Here is an 18,720-nt window from a genome sequence, read left to right on the forward strand (position 1 = left end):
TGAGATTTACTGTAGATTTACTGAGCAGGAGGGTGGCTGGCCTTCAAACAGAGTAAACGCAAAGGCTAAACGTCCGTGGAGAAGCAAACCCCCTGGGAGGGAGAAATAAGGAAGAATCACGTAGAAAATGAGGCTGAAAGCTACAAGGGAATCAGGAGAGGATTTGACTGAGGGAAGGCCTTTCGCGGAAGATAGAAAAAGAAACTAGAGAACCAGACAGAGAAGTTTCCACAGTGACCAGAAGTGCTGAGTTCATTGTTTAAGCACAGGTGGTAAAAACAGATAAGTGTTTTCTCATTTACGAAGCAACAGAACCTGACTAGGAGACACTAAACCTACATGATTTGGTTATTTGCTTATCTCTAGCAGATTGTTTTACATAACATTGTTCCTGTAATAGTTTGTTATGGGCATATATATGGGTACATGTATTTTAACACGTATGCATGCTTGTTCTCTATTCACATCATACATAAATCCAATGCATATATCTAAATAGATTTTAACTTGTTTGCTTTGATACTAAAAACTGTAAAAAGTCCTAGAGTTTACCAGGAAAAGTATGAAACCAATTAATAGCCTAAGACTCTATGTAAAGTATCATCATTCTGGTCTCCCTTCCTGACACTGACACAAGGAAATAACCAGAAAGCCCAGAGCCTTTCTAAGTTATGGGACATTTCTTGCACACTTGGGCCATGCACCTGTATTTCTTTGCTCGGGCACCCATTATGCTACAGAAACACAGGTACACGCCCCCCACCATACCCATTCACAAGAAACCTGTTTGTGCTCACATGGCCCTAGGCACATATGCAAGTAACAGATCTAAAAATAATTTTGAGGAATATTTAAACATACTCAAGTTTTCCAAAAAACATTTTGAGAGAGGGCAATAATCTGACCCCCTCCCCATGGTACAATCTGACTACAGAACATTAAATTTCTCAGTTGAGAACGTAGTTTTACAAATTTCAAAACAGTTCCATTTTGAAATGATGAACACTTTCCTTTTCCTTGTTACCCTTAAGGTTAGACATGTTAAGGCTTATTTCAAGTCTTTTCAGAATGAATGTCTAAATCACTATTTAAAATTAAACACACAAATTGGATAATTATTTGGACCCACAGCATCATATTTACCTAAGATCAACAAGATGTCTTCAGAAAATAACCCCACGTGAAGGAGAAGCTCAGATGTGTACATGGACTTGGCAAGCAGGAGGGAGGTGACTGGATGGATCTTCATGGGGTTGGGGCAGGGTGGGGGAGGGGAGCCTAACTCCTACTAACACACAAATGACATCAGATCCAATAAGCTTTGTATGATGCCCAGAATGACTTCTAATATGAATAAGACTGGCACTTCCTGTCCTAAATTAATCGTGTGGATGCTGCTCCTCCTCCGCCCCCCTGTAATTACTGGATCACCAACTTGACGGCAGCTCTCAGTCTCAATCTAAGAAGCAATATGGCAAGTTAGGGAGTTGAAGCACAGGTATGAGCCGGGGGATACGGAAAGCTACATCAAAGTCAGAAACACGCAAACTGGAAGACAAATGAAAACAGAAACAAAGTAAAAAAAAAAAAAGTCAGATAGTCCGAACCGAGAGTTTTTGTACCTGTGGAGACTCATATGTGATGGTTTTGGTCTCAGTTTGGACAATAGGGACTTCCTTGGTGGAGATTTCTGTCCTTTGGGAGGCATCAGAAATTGTTACCATCTCTGTTTTAACCACTGGTGGCTGAGGTGGAAAGGAAGGGAAAAATAAATTCTAGAGGTAATGAAGTAAAAGTGTTTAATGGAGCCTTCAAAAATAATTGGAAAAAATATCCAAACATGCATTCATGCACAAGCATAAAGGTAAATAAAATGAAAGATACAAAAGAAAGACACTCTCCTTCAAATATCATTATGTATATGCATGTGTGTGTATAATGTATATATATATATATATATATGAAGAATAAGCTAACATAATGGCTCCCTAAATTATGGTAACTTCACGTTACCACGGTCCCAATTACGTGTCAAATGTGGTGTGATAAGTATACTTTAGCTCTGGAGCAAGTTACAATAAATGGAAAAGAAAACAAAATTGAACGAACTATGTGTTGTGACCTGTCTCAATTTTTACTGCGTTTTAAAGAACCACATGGTTTGTGTGGAGGCTGTCTTTACTTGGCACATCGGATACGGAAATGAGAGGTTACCCTCTTCCCCTAAACGGCCTCTTCTACCCTCATCGACAAGAGATTCCACTTTCGGAAAGAATATCTTCAAGTATGAATTTTTTCAACTACGCTTGCCTAAAACTCGCCGTGCTGCTTCTGCATGACGTAAGTTAAGACGTTTTATCTGGAGTTACTCTACCAATGTTGCATTAAGGCTCTGAACAACTAAAACATTAAGGAACAGGGTCATGGCCTGTCAGCATTGTAGTCTGCTGAGCACGTACATTTAAAACAACACCAGACCATACTACTACAAAATACTACAGTTCTTTCTTGGAGAGAAAATTCCCAGATTTAATTATTTAAAGAGGAACAACTGTGTATTAAATACAGAAAATAACAGAGTGTTCGACGACTCTTGAAACATCTTCTCTGAGGTGAAACAGGAGGTTGAAAAGTAACATAGTAAAAATCCAATTAATTATTTCAAGACAAAGCCACTTCACTATTTTCCAGCCCATCAAAGACAGCAAATATGGATAATGCCTACGTCATGGGCTTTTAATTTTAGAATCGAAAAAGTCTCACGGAGGAAAACCCTCCCTCACTGTAACTTTGACTCTCAATTCAGAGACACTACATCTCGTGACCAAGACGTAATCTACCAGGACTGTGGAAAGTTCTCTTGAAAATGTTAAAAACTCCTAGCCAGTGTGGATGATCCACAAAACAGATGATCAACTTGCAAATCATCCAGAATTGAGGCCAGGACAGAGGAGGATGGGTCCTCCTACTGAACACTCTAGCCTCTGGCTGCCCACAAGGAAGGAAAATGCTCTTCCCCGATCCACACCATCCCCAGAATCTAAAACCAGCAATCACAGTGGTATTCGAGAAATGTTTTCATCACTGCCGGATGCTGAACTCAGAGCACCGTGGCGATCAGAACCAGCTGCCATTGCTGAAACTCTACAGGTGAAGGAAGAATGAGCCAGAAGGGCAGACCCAATCACGACACAACCGCATGCACACTCACACCGACTGCTTGTCAACGATACGTGTACAATTTTCTCATTGAACCAACAAAAAAGGCATTTAGCACGAGGAAGCAGTGCAACTAAAGACAAACAGTTGAAAACATCCAAAACATGCAAAGAAAAATTTAAATGTGGAACGAGAAGGTGGGGGAATGGTGTGGCTGCTGGAGGCAAGTTTTACTGTCGGGTGGATCCAGGTGCAGTAAAGAAGCCCGAAACCACAAACTGAGCTGGCAGAGAATCTAGAGGCAGTGCTTTCCCCCATCCTCCCAGGAGAGCCAAAGCCCAGAATCTCGCTGAAAAAAGCTGGAGGAGGACTGGGCGGGCAGCAGAAGGAGGAAGGCAGGTGGTCTCCACCTGAGAAACAGCTCTAGAGTTTAGCACCCGCTCGGGGTCTCCCATTTACCTCTGAACAACAAATAACTTGTGGCAAAACATCAATGTCAACATGAGACACCTCTCCGTTAACTTTGTGTTGCTCGTCCTCGGGTTCTTCGCTCATGTCTTGTTTAATAGCGCCTTCGTGTACACTCTTCTCTGCAGATAGCTTTGGGGCAACTACATTCTCCCGGGTCACTGTGTCTACTGCGCTTACACTGGCACCTGCTTGTCTGACTGGGCTGGCTTCTGGCACTGGGTCCTCCCTCTCTACTACCTTAGCTGCTCGGCCGGCTTCTTCCTCCACCTCTTCGTCATACTCCTCCTGCTCTTCCCTGATGGTGCCCTGGGTCACACGGTGGTGGGGCCGGTACTCGCCCACGTCTTCCTCCTCCTCGCTCTCGCTGCCGCTGCTGCTCTCAGAAGACAGGGAGGTGGAGTCCTTTTGCGTCAGAGGCTCCACCTTACGGGTCTCCCCAGGACCACTCCCAGGTGATAGCTCTTTACCGTTCGTTTCTTCTGTGATTACTCTTTCGTCTTTCCCAACCTCTGCCTGCTGCTTCTCCTCCACTACATTCAGAGTCTCATGTGAACTCTGTACGGGGGGAAAAAACGGATGAGGGGAAACAAAAATATATGAATAAATTAAAAAAAAATAAACAAACGACGGAAACCAGAATTAACTGATGGTAGGTTCATGGCATGGAGAGAAACAAAGATGATTGTGATGGCTGACTGAAAGGGAAGCGGGGGGCGCGTGAGGGGGTTCGGGGACGTCGTGCGATGGTGTTAACATGGAAAGGGGAGAACCTTAACAGCATCACTGGCTCCAGCGCAAGGCCCTTCTGACTCGGGAGCGCGTTTCTGCGGAACAAAAAGCAACCGAGGACACAAATCAATAAACTTTTACACCTCAACACCCACCAAAACAGACAGCTGACACCACAAAGGCAGAACAGCGAGAATCAACATCTACAAAAACCTTTGCTCAAGGTCATGTGAAGGACAATCCAGACAAATGCAAAAAGCTTACGAAAGGAAGCAAAAACACAGAATTGCCAGCATCCTCCCGAAGAAATAAAATCCTTTTGGTTATGGTTCTACCTGTAAGCTCTGCTTATTTAGTTGAAAAGGGAGAAGGGGAAAATGGAACTGTACCAAAGCTTGCTGATTACTTCAAAGTTGAAATTGTACAACTTTGAAAACGTATTTGATAAACAGCTTTGATTTTAAGCAGACTATAAAGCCTGGCCTGAAACCCTGATTCCTCAAGGAATATAGCATTAATGAGATGGCACCTTAATTTTTTGCTGGCTCATTTTTTAAAAAGCTATAATTAGCAAAATTATAGTGGGTCTCACATAGCTATTAACATAAAAATGTTGTTGTTTCAGGAATGGTTATTAAGCTCCCAAACTACATTACAGATTACCAAAAGACACATTTTAACTTTAGGGTGGATGTCAATGGTAGCTCCAAGTGTTTTCTTAGAATTCGGCTCCTCCAACTAGCATCTTTGAAAACGGAAATGAACCAAGTTTATTAGCGGAGATATTTATTCCTGTCCCCTGCACACATCTACTTCTTGGGAGTAAATTTACTCTAAGTAGTATAGTACCTAAATGTTTACGAAATACCTGTTGACCAAATCCATTAGTAATATAAATTTCTAGAATCACCAGTGTAGAAACTCTTGCAAAGGAGTTTTCAAAGCTTACAATTTTCCTTATACTAATTTTAAGGGGGGGGCAGGGAGAGGGTACTTTACATGGATAAAAATGAAGCCTAGCCAACTTTTTAACATTCAGGTGACACTATAGCCTGTGATCTAACTCAAAAATAATTCTGCTGGAGATAGCCCTACTTATTTGATGGTATCTTCACACTGAATGGAGCAGGGCAGTGTGCCTCTGAACCCTCTGGGCAGGCACGAACCTGGTTCCAAAGCTGCCAAGACACTACTTGGGTAGACAGCAGCACCCCACATTTATCTGTACCAGTGCCATGGGCAACCATGAGCAAAGGGCACACTTCTCACAGCACCTGTCAAGATTTTTGACTTTGCTTTTCTATTTGGAGTGTCATTGTAACTACTGAATTGTAAATGATGGAAAATAATTGCATATGTTAAAAAAAAATTGTGTTTTATTAAAAAAAATAAAAAATAAAAATAAAATTTAAAAAACCATACAAGAAATTATCTCAAAAAAAAAAAAAAGATTCTCTCGCTCTCTCTGATCTGTGCAGTTATTCCTAGATGCATAGTAAAGGCCTGTTTTCACCGCCCCAAATTAATACCATGTAAAAATTATGTGACTGACAGACAAGAAAGATCTTCCAGTTTTATGGAAAACCCAGAGGTTTCAGATATTAATCTGGGACTCTAGGAAACTCTTTTGATGACTAACATTTAACTGTGATTATAAACTTCTTTATCAATAAAGATATCCAGCGATCAGAACATTTCTAAAGCCGACATTCCATTGTTATGATTCCAGGTCAGTAAATTATTATTTAACCCCAGACAGCCAGATGAGTTCTGCCCAAGTTCAGGGAATCTCGTAGGGTTATTCCAAAAAATGAAAATAATTACTTCACAGAGAATGGCAGACGTTTCATATTTGCCGACACGAGCAGAATGTTAAATGTAATCAGCCATCAGACGATGCCTGAAAGACATTTAGGCTTTGAAAACCGTTCTGCAGAACATACGTAGCTTCTACTAGGTTGAGGGTTTCCTTTCAGAAAACAATTCAGACTCTGGACCTTAGTGGTTTTAAAGGATTCTCTGAATTTAGGCAGAGTTTGGGGGTGGGAGTGGGGGACCAAAAGCCACAGGAGAAACATCCAATCTGTATGGTTTTCCCTCATGTCCAAATTCAGTCATTGTGTCTTGAATGTTTCTCCCAGGAAGAGTTAATTTTACCCATGAAAGCACTGGAGAGAAGGGTTCCTAAATACTGAAAAAAAATCACTTTTCATATGTGGCTTTCGAAAACAGGGGAAACAAAGTAAAATGCACCTCTGGCAACCGTGAGAAGGGCGAGGAAGAAAGCTTTTCAGAAGGCGCATTAGAGCTCACAACAGTGCCCTCTGCTGTCCAAGTGGTGGCTGAGGTGAAGGTGGCTTTCACGCTACCAGAAAAGCCCTTTTCACTAAACAAAATTGACATTATCTCCTCTTCTAGGCTCTAGAGAGGTCAGAAAAGGAAGAGCAAAGAATTAACAATAAGTCAGAACAGACAGCAGTGACCTATTGGAAGAAAGGAAAGGTTACACAAGGAAGAATCACAGAACAGCACAAACTGAAAGAAAAGGCGAGGGTTCTGCAAGATTCGAGCAGGCATATGTGGCGTTCGCCTCAATGCCAGCTTTCCACTCTGCCTGAGCTTCCGAGGGCTCTAACCTACAGGACCCAGCTAAAATGCCTTGGTTTATCACTGAAGCTTTATTTACAAACTGAACATAACCAATCTACCCACATATCTAACACTGTTTCGTACATTCCTTAAGTGGCTACGCAGCGGCAGCCTCTCTCTGCACAGAATGGTCTCCTTGGTGGCCGCCACTCCTGCAACATCAATTCCTGTGGAAGAGCTTGAGTGACCCCGCCCTCCTGCCTCCGATGCCCCCCTCCCCCCGGGCACACTGGGCCCAGCTTATGTTGTCACCTCTCTGAGGTCCACTTGATATTCCACATCTTGCATGTGGCCTTCCCTGTCCCTTCCAGCTCCTCCAGGCCCCTCCCTTCTCCATACCACAGAAACGATCTGCACATCTGTACCACGAGTGCTCGGACAGCTGCCCACAGAAATCCCTTAGACACGCTAAACACGCCTCAGAACGAAGAAACAGTGCTTTGCTTTGTTCAATGAGAACCAGGTAAAGAAAAAAAACTTCTAAAGCAAGACAAACTCAGAGGCAGGCATTCAAGCGAGTGAGGTGAAAATCACCTGTTCCTGAAAAACCGTGAAGGCACATTTAAGGCTTACATTTCCAGTCCTTAAACAGTATTCCCTAACCTGCGTGGTGGCACAATAGGAAAGCCTGGGACTATCCCAGGTACCTGTAATGCCAACATTAAAGAGTCACCATAAAGCAAATGTCAAAATTGTGTAAGAATACTTCCAAAAAACCTGAGTGCCCAGAGAGCTTAAAGATGAATGAATGAATGAATGAATGAATGGACGGATGAATGAATGAATGGCATGGGATATGTCCCTTGAAACCGTCCACTAAGAAGGGTGAGGAGCAGGGACAATGAGGTGAGGTGGGTGCAGTGCAGAAGCACTTCCAGTACTCAGGACAGAAAAAACATCTTCTGAGTTAATTCAGCTTAATTACAATCTCCATAATTACACCATCCCTCCGGGTCGGGTGGGTAGCATGTCCTTCCCGGTAAGAGAGCACTGGGGAGTTCAAATAAGTGCCATGCATTTAATTATTCAACAAAATATCTTCATAAGTACCTTAAAACTACAGTCTATGGAATCTCTACTGGACTCATGAGAATATTGTATACATGTATATAATTCTTTTTTTTTAAATGTTTTATTTATTTTTGATAGAGAGAGAGAGACAGAGCATGAGAGGGTAAGAGGCAGAGAGAGAAGGAGACACAGAACTGGAAGCAGGCTCCAGGCTCTGAGCTAACTGCCAGCACAGAGCCTGACGCGGGGCTCGAACCCACGAACATGAGATCTGACCTGAGCCGAAGTCGGAGGCTTAACCGACTGAGCCACCCAGGTGCCCCTACATGTATATAATTCTTACAGAAGAGGATATGCAATCATTACTTACTAAATGCAAATGCATTACATTAAGTGATTTGGTTTCCAGCTTTTTCCCAAAATCATATTCACATTGAAGTCATTTTGAAAGTTGCTGTGTTTACTTTTAGACAAGAACTACTACTGTTTTTATTTTAATCTCTAAAACCCAGATTATAGACATTTAGAAAACTTGGTCAAAGTAGGCTCTTATGCATAACTTTTTCACCATCATTAAGGATTACAATTTAAAGATAAATTCAGAAACTCTACAAAATCAGTAGCAAACGCAAACTGAAAACATATTCTGTTACAAGTCCAAACCCTCCAGTATGCCTAACTGCTCACGCACTTTCAACTGATGATAGTGAAATATTATTGGTGGGGGTTGGTGGTTACAATGTAAGTGGCCGATAAATGGGTGACTAGATGGATGGATGGATGGATGCATGCATGGGTGGATGACTGAAGTTACAACCATCCACATACATGTCAAATAAGAATCCATTTTCCTGCATGAGCTGGAAAGGAAAAGAACAAGGAAAAAGGAACTTCAGGTATAAGTAAGTCATTTGGGAGTGTAACAGGGCCAATTCTAGATTTAAATTTCAGGTAAGATCATTTTAATCTAAGTTCTACAACAATTAGTGAATGAATGGTTTCTACTGTACACGATTTCTATTGTACAACACTAAACCATGACAGCCAAGATAATGCTAATTTTAAACATCTTCACCAAAATTCCAATGTTTCCTACTGCAGAAAAGGACATCATTTTACGTTGATCAGATGGTCCCATCAGATTCACTGCTGGAGGATCAACTTTCAAAACTATGTAATATTTCAAAGCATACTAAAGTCATTTGACACGAAGAGTCTGACAGGCTTTGGATTTCAGGCTAACCTTTAAAGTATATAAATCTGCCACTTGGCTTAGCTTTATGACATTATCGTTCTCACTGGTGGTGCTCTGGAAATAGTTCATCTCCGCTACACCTCCAATTCCTTCAGGGCAAGGCTTCATCTTCTGTTGATTCCGCCTCCTCCCACCGTACATCCTGATGAAGGCTACGGTCTGCTGTTTGGCAAAATCAGACTTTGCGGAACAGGAACCCTTTTTCCGCATCACTGATTTCTGCTCTCATTCACACCCGCCTATGACCCCATTCCTCATCCGGTACCAGAGAGATCTCTGTCCCACAAGTAGGACTGTTATTACCCAGCCCAAACCTCTCCAGTGGATCCCGTCACTCCTACTATAATCCCAAATTGTCAGCATGGTCTTTTTAAGATCCGGAGTGGACCTTCTGACCTCTGACTTTTCCTAAGCTCTTGGCATGTGGTCTTTCAGTTCTTTAAACTAGTTCTGGTCTTGGGGCTCTTGTGCTTGCCCTTCTTCACATGTGAAAAATCTCCATAAGTCTGTCCCCTTCTCATTATTAAGGTCTTTTAAAGTCTCAACTTAAATGCCATCTCTTCCTGGGCCCAACAGCAAAGCACCCTTCCCAATCACCTTCTAACAGGACACTGTGTTTCATCTTCTTAACTCAGCAACCTAAAATTTCTAATTCCCGATGAACAGATGTGCTGTCTCCCCCACTGGACTCTAAGCACAACAGTTCCAGCAAATAACAGGCTGGCCGGCCAGCTAGCTAAGCAAAATTAGTAGAAACAGAAGATTTAAGAATGTAAAAGCAATGGAAAGCTAACTTCCTTAGGAATATCAGGTATTTCATATATGCAGGGAGCAAAAGATATCAGAGGGGCTGCTATGATCCACCAAATCTTTTCTCCTGTTAAAAATCTTAAAAATGAAAATCCACAAGATTTCCAAATGTCATTGGTAAAACAGTAACCTGCTTCCCATGTAACGGGTTAGGTTAACACAACGGCAGCGTGCAAAGCGTTGCACTGACGGTGCATTTTCACACGAGAGCATGGTTTCCCGCCTGTCAGCCACATATATCAGAATCAGGGAAGGGCCATTTACCACCTAAATCGGCTGATATGTCTGCCTGGTAAATGGTGGCATTTTCAAATAAAGTACTCCTGCAATACAGTGTTTCTCACTAGTGATTCCCTGTTTTTCTGCATGGAATTAAATTTTCTGAGCACTTGAAAAATATTTTCAAAAAACTTTTAGGTAGATACATAAGGAAAAAGGAGTATCCTATGGCCGCGGACAGAAGTACAAGGAAAGGGGGCAAAGCAAGCACAGATCCAAGGATGCAAGGTGAACACCTTGTCTGCCTCCTGGACTTTTTCTTCAACTGTCCGTGTTGCCGCCATCTGATGCTTCTCCTTCACGGATAAAATATCCTTGAAAAGATGTTCTCCTTTGCTCTATTGTTTTAAACAGTAGACATAATCAACAGATAAGACAAGTACATTACATCTACAGCAACGCAAACATAAAACAACCATATGGCTCCACAACACAAGCCAGATGAAGCGGCACGTGCAGGGGGACAAAACCTGTGCGTGTCATCAGACAGGGTTTCTCCAGAAAACACAACACTCTAGAGCTGACTGCTGACATAGGGGCATTAATAGCGTCAGGAAATCTGAAAATAAGAATTTAAGTTGTATACAACTTCCTAAGACTCTGGCGTTTTCAATCTTAACTTTGTCCTAAGTTGTTTTTTCAGTCTGGCAATGGTTTTTGCTTCTATTCTTAAAGAACTAAGTTTCCTGTCACGGTCACAAACTTAGAAATCTAAAGCAACTAACAGCTTTGCCTTTTTAAGAAAAAGTGAATAAAAAGAACATGAGACTAACCCAAATGCATACACATGGGGTGAAATTCAAGCCAGACTAGATAGATGATGAACTTAAGGAGAAGAGAGGGCTGTAAACAGGCCAAGGGGAAAGATAAAATGGTCAGGTAACACCTTTATACACTTTTTAAAACAGCACATTTAAAATAGCATGATCAGTATTTCCTCAAATATGATACATGAGTCCATGACAGTTTCTGGTTGATTAACAGATTTTGCAGCATTAGAAAACAAGAGATGTAGATAAAAATGAATGGAGAAATAGATTGAGAATATACTGTAAAGGCTATACTTATATTGGTGGTGGGAAGAAATAAACCATGGAAAGAAAAAGAAGGAATGTGGCCAGACGTTACAGTTGAATATCCTTTTAAAATACTAGTATACATTTCATTGCTAAGAAGTTTCAGTACTAAATTTTCAACAGAGCTCATCGGCTTTCAGAGCTAAGTTTAACTCTTTATCCTCACAGAAATTACCTTGTAATGTTCTAAATATGACCTATATTCCTGCATCCTTTTAATGATTATTATTAATAAACTCTTATTTCAGTAGTCCATAACAGAAAACCTTAATGCAACATAATACCAGTTTCTAAGTCACCCGATACGACATTTCATTACAATTAATTTACTTGAGCAAAACAGTGAAAGTATTCTGCAACTTATTAAAAAAATTTTGAAAATCACACAATTTACTAAGAACTAAGTCAATAAGTATTACATTGTTAATATTTAGTATTTAAAATATTGTTAGCAATTACATTAGAAAAAAAAAAGAACATTTTCTAACTTCCTGAGAATCAACATAGTATATTAGCAACCTGAGTTTCACGGAAGAGCTGGAATGAGACATAGAGCCAACAAAGAGCTGGTGACATACCCCTTGTGTCTGTAGGGACAGAGGTGTGATACGTCGTTTTTCCCATTCATTAGGGCGCGGCTCAGGTGTGGATTCCATAAAATTGCGCTTGAGTTCACTAATGCTAGCCTGATGTCTCAGTATGTCCTCCTGGGCCTTATCGAGGTCCTAGCAATATGTAACGTAATAAAGGGCAGAAATCCAAAAGAAAAGAAAAAAAAAAAAAAAAAAAGACCCAGCAGGACAAAAATAAAAAAACCGAAAAATAAGACAGAGCAAACTTATTATTAAAAAAAACATAATAAAGCAAGAAAAATGCCCAGTCTCAAAAGCCATATTATCACCTATGAATATAAGAAGGTCATCAAAATTGGAAAATAAAGCCAATGTGTAATTTTTATGGTTCACACTTTAGAAGGTTCTAATTTCTTATCTGTGTAGAATTTTTAAAGAAATAAATATTTACATTTTTAAAAGAAGTCATAGAATTGGTACTCAAAATGGCTAATAAACTTCTTTCTAAAAATTGGACTTAAAATGCAGCCTATGACTTTGTTCTTGCAAATTTTCCTTTCTCATGAAGGTGATTACTACAGTTGCATTCTATGAACACAGTAAATCCAGTAAAAAATAGAGAAAGGTACTCAGAAGCACCTTTGGCCTGATGGGAAAGCCAGACCAAGATCATTAAAATTTAAAAAAGAGAGCGAGAGAGAGAAAGAGAACACCAACAGTTGACTTTTTCCAGGAAATTCCAGCAATGGTTTTTAATCCGTAAGGAATAGAAATAGTGGCTTCCAAAGGCTGCTTCTGTTCAGCCTCTCAATAAAAGAGCGAACCTCACATGCTGGCTTCATGTGCTTGCCAAGCACAATTGTGAGGCCCAGTCACCCCGTGTACCAATGGTCCTTATTCAGAAAAAGATGCGAGAAAAACTACCAGGTCAGTTTGGACTGGAGTAGGCCCTGACAAGTGGCATTGGTGGGAAGCTTTAGATTGGCCCAGATAAACTGTATTTGTGGGAACAAAAAGTCACTAGCATCCAGGAAACAGTTTTACGTCAATTTAAAATGTTTTCTTACATTTCAAAATTACGGGGCTGCCCGTGGATTATAGAGCTTTCACCCCACTCCCAGAGGAAGAGGCCATGCATCTGATAAAATTAGATATTCCCCATTCATGCACAAGCATCACAGCTCATCTATGAGCTTCTATAGCCATCTGCAAAAACTCACGGTAATCCAAAACTCTTTGCATGGCATGGGGAAATGACTGTGGCTTGAGATCAGGCACATTTCTTGCATTTGTTCAAAGCAATGTTACATATTACACTTGAGAGCATTTTAGTAAGTTATGCAAAATACATTTCCAAAAGTTATCAAAGCTGCCAAAAGCAACCAGATTAGTCAGATTACTGAGAATTATAGTTCTCCAACTGAATACGTCGCCATTTTACTACCCTAAAATAAGAAGGGGAGAAACAGAAACACGTTCTCGTGTGACACGGGGAATATATTTTACACATACCTAATTGGATTGGTTGGCTAGGTTTCCTTTTTATGTCCCCCCCTTCTTTCCCACTCTCTTTTTAATCAAAACAATCTGTGAACGTATTTTTCAAATGTAATACTTTAAGTGGACCACATTCCTCATTTGCATGGATTTTAGCAACTCCCCAGCTCCCCAAAATTGTGAACACAGCTTTAAAGCCACTTAATGCCAGATCAACACATATAAGTTCTGGTGAACGTGTATGAAGGATGGGGTGTTACTTGTATTCTACACCCTGGAGATAACCCATTAGGAGAGAACGGATTTTCAGTAAGGGTAATAGATTAAAATTTTACTCCTTTGATTACACAGAACTTTTTTTCCCAGTTGTCACTTTGAGAACTTCGAGTAGATATACTCCTACCTAAGCCACTTTGAAGGAACAAAATCAGACTGGTAACATGCACTCCCAAGTTGAAGTGTCCCCATGCATGTCATGCACCATGCTTAGAGAGAGTTGCCAGCCAGCCTGTGCGTGACCTCCCGTCCACAGCAGCCTGGCAGCCATTAGGACAGAGTTGTTCTCTTAAATTATACAAACCTCCAACATTAAATTGCTATGTCTGACATAAATATTATCCCCTTCTACTCTCAGGGAATTTTTCTGTGAAATTAAATCACACACAGGGGGAGAAAAGGCAAATCAACAAAAGTGTATCAGTTGACAAGCACCAAAAAATGACCCAGAGTTGGCTAGTCCATGACATTAAAATAAAAGTGGAATAAAACATCTTAAGAACCTAAAGCCACAACAAGCAAAACTCACAGCTCGACCCCGAAGCACATCACCCCCCACCTCCACACAGTAATAATGGCAGGCAGCCGCCACCAGGTATTTAATTCAAGGTGAATAAACATCCACCTTCTCCAGCTGTGTCTCCTCTTCTTTCATCTTCGCCTGAAAGTCAGGCAGCAAATGGCCAAGAGAAGGGGGGGCAGTAGCGGAAACTCTACCCTGAGGCACAGAAGCTCTCCTGGAACTGAAATGGTGAACCAGCATTACCAACCTTTACTGTTTGGCCCTCAGAAGATGCGGAACATGAAGTCACTTTGGTCTTTCTTCACCTACAGTGTTGCACAAATGGTGGAAGGAATCCTTTGCAAAGGTGGAATGGAAAATGGAAGCTTCACTCTTTCTCAGTCCCTAGATTATGTGCTGCTTTTGAATGTTTTTACTCAGAAATGAAAATATGAGAGTGTAAAAATGGCATAATTCCAGCTGTCCTCATTGGAAAGGTCTAAAGCAATGAGTGATGAGGGCAAAGTATGATGATGTAAAATTTGGTTTTCATTTTATATTGGGGACAAATAGTCATCCTGTTATTGAGTTCTCTACCATGGATTTCTTTTCTTGGGAAGAAAATGGATTTATTTAGCTCCTTAAGTGCATGTGAAAATTGTACTTAAAAATACTACTATTTTATAGCCACTTTTCTTTCATAAAATTCCTTACATAAGATAATTTTTAAAGGTTAGACAATTCTCAGTCTCTAACGACCAAGAAGAAGAAAAAAAGCCATACACTTAAATTAACTCCTAGAGATAAAAAGTATAGCATATGGAATCTAACTCATGGAGGAATATCATCAATAATACTCAATGTCATAGGTGACAGATAATGACTAAGTAATGTACAGAATTGTCAAATCGTTATGTTATACACCTGAACCTAACATAACACTGTATGTCAATTATACGTCAAAAGAATCAAAATAAACTTAAATCCTGATGACTACTGACTTTAAGGAAAGAAATAGCAAGAAACAAAATAGTGATTTGGAGACCAAAAGACAGTAGCGTAACCTTTACGTGTTAACTTGTAGGAGGACCATACATATTCGTTTTCTTCCTAACTGGAATGACAGTGTCAAATCTGAGAGTTCAAAATGCTTTTTCTCTTTTTTCAAACCACTCAAGTATTTCTGAGGTAAGCTTTCAGAGGATCTTCTCATCAGCAGAGAAATCTATAAGACAGAGCTACCCAACAACCTATATCATCTTGCAATTTCGTGGTCAATATTTAATTCTCTACAGTGCCAATCTGTGGCATTCTTCTGGGAACCTTTAGGAACAGTGGTTTCTCCCACTAAGCCTAAATGTAGCATTACCCTTACAGTCTTCTTTAGGTGTGCTCTCAATTTTGTGATTTACTCTATGGACAGTGCCCACAGGACATGAGACACTGAAGTCATCAGACCACACCTGGCAAAACAAAAACACACTGCACATGTTAGTACCAACCTAGTAGTGCAGCGGTAACCCTATATCGATAGGGTAAAAATCCTCAAACCAGACACCTGATTTTAAATAAAAGGACACTAAGACGCCCAACCATAAGGCTAATCGTCTAAATTTTCAAAAGCCCTGTTTCATTCTTAATATGTATTTCTTAAAAATAACATAGGATCTTCCTTACAAATACTCAACACTTGACACTTTTATAGAACTACATGATTTAGAGTTAAAACAACAACAACAAAGACTACCTGAAATTCACCCGGTTCCCAAATGGTACAATAATAGGGAGATCGGGAATTTCCGGGATGAGACCTATAAATGTCAGGAGTAAAGGTTACAGATGCATCCTCATAAAGGCAAGAAGAACCAGCTTGGCTTTCTCACAAGAAATAACAATACTAAGGAGTTGTACTAAAACACATCAGTGACAGTTGTGACAACTGCGTCCTAAGTTCTACGTCAAGACAGTTTCCATCCTAAAGGAACAGCACTGATAGCTGCAAAACAAACAGACCCCGTTATGGATTGTTAAGGGCAATCCAGGTTTCCTTCGTTTTTACATTTAAGAAATATTTATAAAGACCTAGTATGGTCTAGGTATTTACAAAATCATCCTATCTATGACTTTGCTCTCAACTTAGAACTGTGGACCCGTTCTATGGAAATCAATGGAGGGCACGTGCTTATTTACATGTATTTCTCATGCATTTAAAACACTGTTTATGCAAAAATGTGCGGATCATACTATCTTGAGGGTAATTGGTAGTAACATTTATGCACATGTTTACACTCTACATCAGGAAGGTAGAAGATGAAGTGTGGTTTTGTTGGCCCCCCAAACTCAAGCTTAGATAGGAGTGCCAGCAACTGCTTCCTCTTCCTCTGTTTTGTCATTCACGTCACAGTCATAAGAAACGTGAAAGGAAGTGGCTTTAGCCTCCAGGTAGCAGAGGGACAGAGCCAGAGGAAGGGAAAAGGTGAGAGAAAAAGGCACTGACTGAGAAGCAGAGAGAAGGAGTCCAAAGATGAGGATGAGGGAAGGCAGGAATGAAGGGGAGGTAATAGGAAGGTAGTGCTGGACATCAGTGGGGAGGAAGGAGACCCAGACTTTGGGGAGGCTGGGGAAAGCAAGGTAGCCATCTTCATCGAGAAGGGAGGGGAAGCTAGGTGGAAAGCACTTGTAGAAACTGAAGGAAAAGTACCCACACTCAGAATCTTTGTGGTCAGCCTCTTTTAGAGGCTTCTCGTGTGTGGGAGGAGCGTCAGGCTGAGAAGGGGCTGCCCCAGGAGCCAAGACGGACTCGAGGGTGGGGACTGCGCAGGCCCCTGGTTCCGACGGTTCACCTGTGGAAGGGAGCTCTAAGCTGTCGAGTGTGACCCGGTCGGCCTCCCCAAAGGGGTCTTCCTCCGAAATGTCTGAAAGCAAGTCCATTTCAGGGACTGGCAGTAGGTTTGGGGAAAGAGATGAAACACAGCGAATGAGTGGTGAAGGTAGGCATATGGAAACAGGCTATTGTCAGGAGCAAACCCATGGTGGAATGTGAAATCATAGAACGGATACGTTCAAAGGAGAAACAGGCAAGAGAAAAAGAGAAGAAATGGGTAGTTAGTGAAAACTTATCTCCGAATTAGGGATTGTTATTAACACAGCACAGTTAGAACATGAATTAAACGATCTACTTTTAAAGAGAAAAACTGGACTATGTAAAATTTATAGGTATAGAGCGATGTCATGATTATTCTGACTGGTTTCAAAGAGACCCAATGAAACTCAGACAACATTCTTACTTTTAAATCTGGCTGACAAGCATTCAAAGCATTGGCAAAAAGACCAGCACACCTCGTCATTTGCTGAACATAAGCAGAATTTCCTTTGGAATTTAAAATAGCTTTTTAAAAATAACTATGTGCATCAAATTAACTAGGCAAAACGGTACGGAGCCTGAAACACTGAGCTCTTCGGTTTCAGATGTAAGCAGTCACTCTCGTGGGTGCCTCATTAGCATAATTATAAAAGATTCCGACAACTTTTCATTAGTTGAAGGATATTCTGTTGGTCAGAATTTCTGTTATTTTTAACTGAATGATTTTCAACCAAGTAATTTTTTTGGTATGACAGTCACAAGTACGTTAGCACAGGTATTTGGATGACGTGATGGCACATGTCCTTGGGGGGCACTGGGGCCCACATGGCCCCCCAAACCCTGCTCTATGTAGACAGGTGGTCAGCGCAGGAATTCCTGAGCCACTGGCAGCCACTTCATCTGGCGGGTTCTTTACAGATTCATGTTGCAGCTCTTTAGCATTTTCAAAAGTTAAAATGCAGAAAACGTCATAAACCTATAGCAGGATTTCCTTTTGGCGTTCACTTCTAATATTATCTATAAAAAAGTTGCTTTGCGTAGATACAGAAAAGAGATCTGATGAACCCAAAGCCTCTTCAGGTCAACCTCTCAGCGACTTCACGTGCCCAAGGTAAAAAGGGATCATAAAATGGTGACAAATTTGGAAACACAGCAGAGGTTACTTCTCCATTCCCTACGGCGTGTGCCCCAACACACCATTCTCTCATTCACTGTTCACCAGTCACCCTTCATTTGCTTAAGAATGTCTTCTTCATTAGAGATGAATGGAAAATAACATTTCTCATAAAGACCATCTTTGTTCATTTCAAAAAAAATTCAAAGGCAACATAATTAATATACTCAACACAGGTTATGCTTTAAAATTTATGAACAAATATAAGTTTCAAATCACCACAGCTTTTATAATTTAGGGATTTAACTAAATCAGATGATTGTGAAGAGAGTCACAAATGTTAGGCCACTAAATTACTTGCTTGCATTAATATAAATGACACTGAAACATTCTGCTTTGAACAACAATCAGAAAAAGGTTAGCCCTGTTCAAACCAGCAGGAGCCTATCCCTATCTG

The 18,720-nt window shown here is 40.7% G+C and overlaps 1 protein-coding gene across 15 annotated transcripts in view; it reads right to left on the reverse strand.

Moving 5' to 3' along the window:
* Window positions 1-18,720, reverse strand: part of EPB41L2 (erythrocyte membrane protein band 4.1 like 2) — a 219,020-nt gene that overhangs the window by 22,907 nt on the left and 177,393 nt on the right. For 4 of the 15 annotated variants that reach the window (XR_003910426.1, XM_029943386.1, XM_029943385.1 and 1 more), the window contains 6 exons: window positions 14,089-14,151; window positions 12,018-12,164; window positions 10,600-10,701; window positions 4,401-4,454; window positions 3,619-4,185; window positions 1,623-1,745 (listed from right to left, as the gene is read on the reverse strand). The exons of 2 other annotated variants lie outside the window; for them this stretch is intronic. Coding sequence is in view for 12 of the 13 variants with exons in the window: in XM_029943386.1 (XP_029799246.1) it covers window positions 1,623-1,745; window positions 3,619-4,185; window positions 4,401-4,454; window positions 10,600-10,701; window positions 12,018-12,164; window positions 14,089-14,151 (1,056 nt within the window). In the remaining variant the exon portion in view is untranslated. The remainder of the gene's footprint in view (window positions 1-1,622; window positions 1,746-3,618; window positions 4,186-4,400; window positions 4,455-10,599; window positions 10,702-12,017; window positions 12,165-14,088; window positions 14,152-18,720) is intronic. 9 more of the 15 variants (XM_029943390.1, XM_029943391.1, XM_029943388.1 and 6 more) reach the window with 9 other exon arrangements.

This window comes from Suricata suricatta, chromosome 7, assembly GCF_006229205.1.
Source record: "Suricata suricatta isolate VVHF042 chromosome 7, meerkat_22Aug2017_6uvM2_HiC, whole genome shotgun sequence".
NCBI lineage: Eukaryota > Metazoa > Chordata > Mammalia > Carnivora > Herpestidae > Suricata > Suricata suricatta.